The 1,460-nt window shown below is 52.8% G+C and overlaps 1 protein-coding gene across 1 annotated transcript in view; it reads right to left on the reverse strand.

The window, feature by feature from the left end:
- Positions 1 to 917: 917 nt before the first annotated feature.
- Positions 918 to 1,460, reverse strand: part of VOLCADRAFT_106909 (uncharacterized protein) — a gene marked incomplete at both ends in the record, with an annotated part of 4,283 nt that continues 3,740 nt past the window's right edge. Inside the window, one exon of the mRNA XM_002955648.1 lies at positions 918 to 1,068. Coding sequence (XP_002955694.1) covers positions 919 to 1,068 — 150 coding nt within the window. The remainder of the gene's footprint in view (positions 1,069 to 1,460) is intronic.

The following is a 1,460-nucleotide window of genomic DNA, read 5'->3' on the forward strand; positions in this document are numbered from 1 at the left end:
CAGCGTTATCGTATTCCCTGTATGTATGTATGTATGTATATACGCCTTTCTCTCTGTGTGTTGCTGCATATCATTTGTGCTCTGTGGCATGTGGCAAAGAGGAGCAGGTCCCGAACTCCTCCTCTTTTTCTCTGCCCACTATGTTCCCCATTGTGCTCTACACACCGAAATGACATCAGCACAGTACAGCACAGTACGGAAAGAAGCAAGCGTCTTCTTGAATGTACGGCGTCTTATGTTTTCCGTCCAGACCCAAGGGGACCGCACCGCAAATTCTCAGCCGCCGCTCGCCGGCGTCGTGTGCCGATATATATACATATACATCAATTACCCGTATGTGTTGCATTCCTTCCTTCCTTCCCTCCATGGCGCCGTTCAAGTCCCCCTTCCGCCCCTTCACTCGTTCGTGGTTCGTCTTCCCCCCCCCGCCCCCCCGACGTTCCAACTTTGTGGGAAAGGCCGGGCGCACTGGCCCCGACATAATGGGGCTTATGTAGGCGTGTGTGCGTATGTGTATGTGTGTGTGGGGGGGGGGGCGGGGGAGCGTAATAAATAGTAGTACTAACTTGTACGGATAAATAATAACAAATACGTAACGAAACGGGTACCGCGATTACCTCACCCACCACCACCAGTGAACAGTGTTCTGCTGCTATTGCGATATGAAACACACGACCTTAACAGAATGTGGCCGATTCAGCCTAAACCAAACCAACCATTAACTACCTCAACGACCCGATAACCACACTCGTACTGTATCCTAACCCCATTCGTACTGTGTATTGTATTATACTATTCCACTCGTGGAATACAGTATATGATAATAATACTGCACTCCTACAACGCTGCTCCTACAACGCTAGTACGGAACGCAACCCCCCCTCCAGCCCCCCCTCCCGTCGTCGCGGCCGCCGCCGCCAACCCAGCCCCAGGCCAACTGCAGTTCCCGTACGACGTCTCCTCGGTGCCGTACGGGCAGTCCACAGCTTCCGACAGTCGAAACGACTCCAAGTTGAGCTGACGTACTTTTTCACACAGCTCCAGTTGGTACGACATCTGGCCGTACCTGCAGAGGCGGTTAGTTTAAGATAGTTCCGAAATCCGGAAGCGGCGGTGGCGGTGGTGGTAGTGGAGGGGGGGGGGAGGGGGGGAAGAAAAGTCGCCGCGTGGAGTCAGGGTGATGGGGGGGGGGCGGGGGCCCCCTAGGGTGCATTACAACTTACAAACTTCTGTCCTTCATCTCGTGCGTGTAGACACGTCGCTTCAAGGTTTAGTACTAATGGCGATAAGTCGCTTAGCTGCTAGCGGTGTCCTGTTAGCTGGGTGGACAAGTACCTCTAAATGTGTGTTTTTAGGTTGTCTACGTTTTGTAGCTTTTTAATGGTTTCTTAAGGATAAAGTCTCGGCGCATACACATATACCGTATACGTACGTGCGGGTGTGGTCCTCCTCCCTCACCC

The sequence above is a fragment of the Volvox carteri genome (genome assembly GCF_000143455.1).
Source record: "Volvox carteri f. nagariensis unplaced genomic scaffold VOLCAscaffold_53, whole genome shotgun sequence".
NCBI lineage: Eukaryota > Viridiplantae > Chlorophyta > Chlorophyceae > Chlamydomonadales > Volvocaceae > Volvox > Volvox carteri.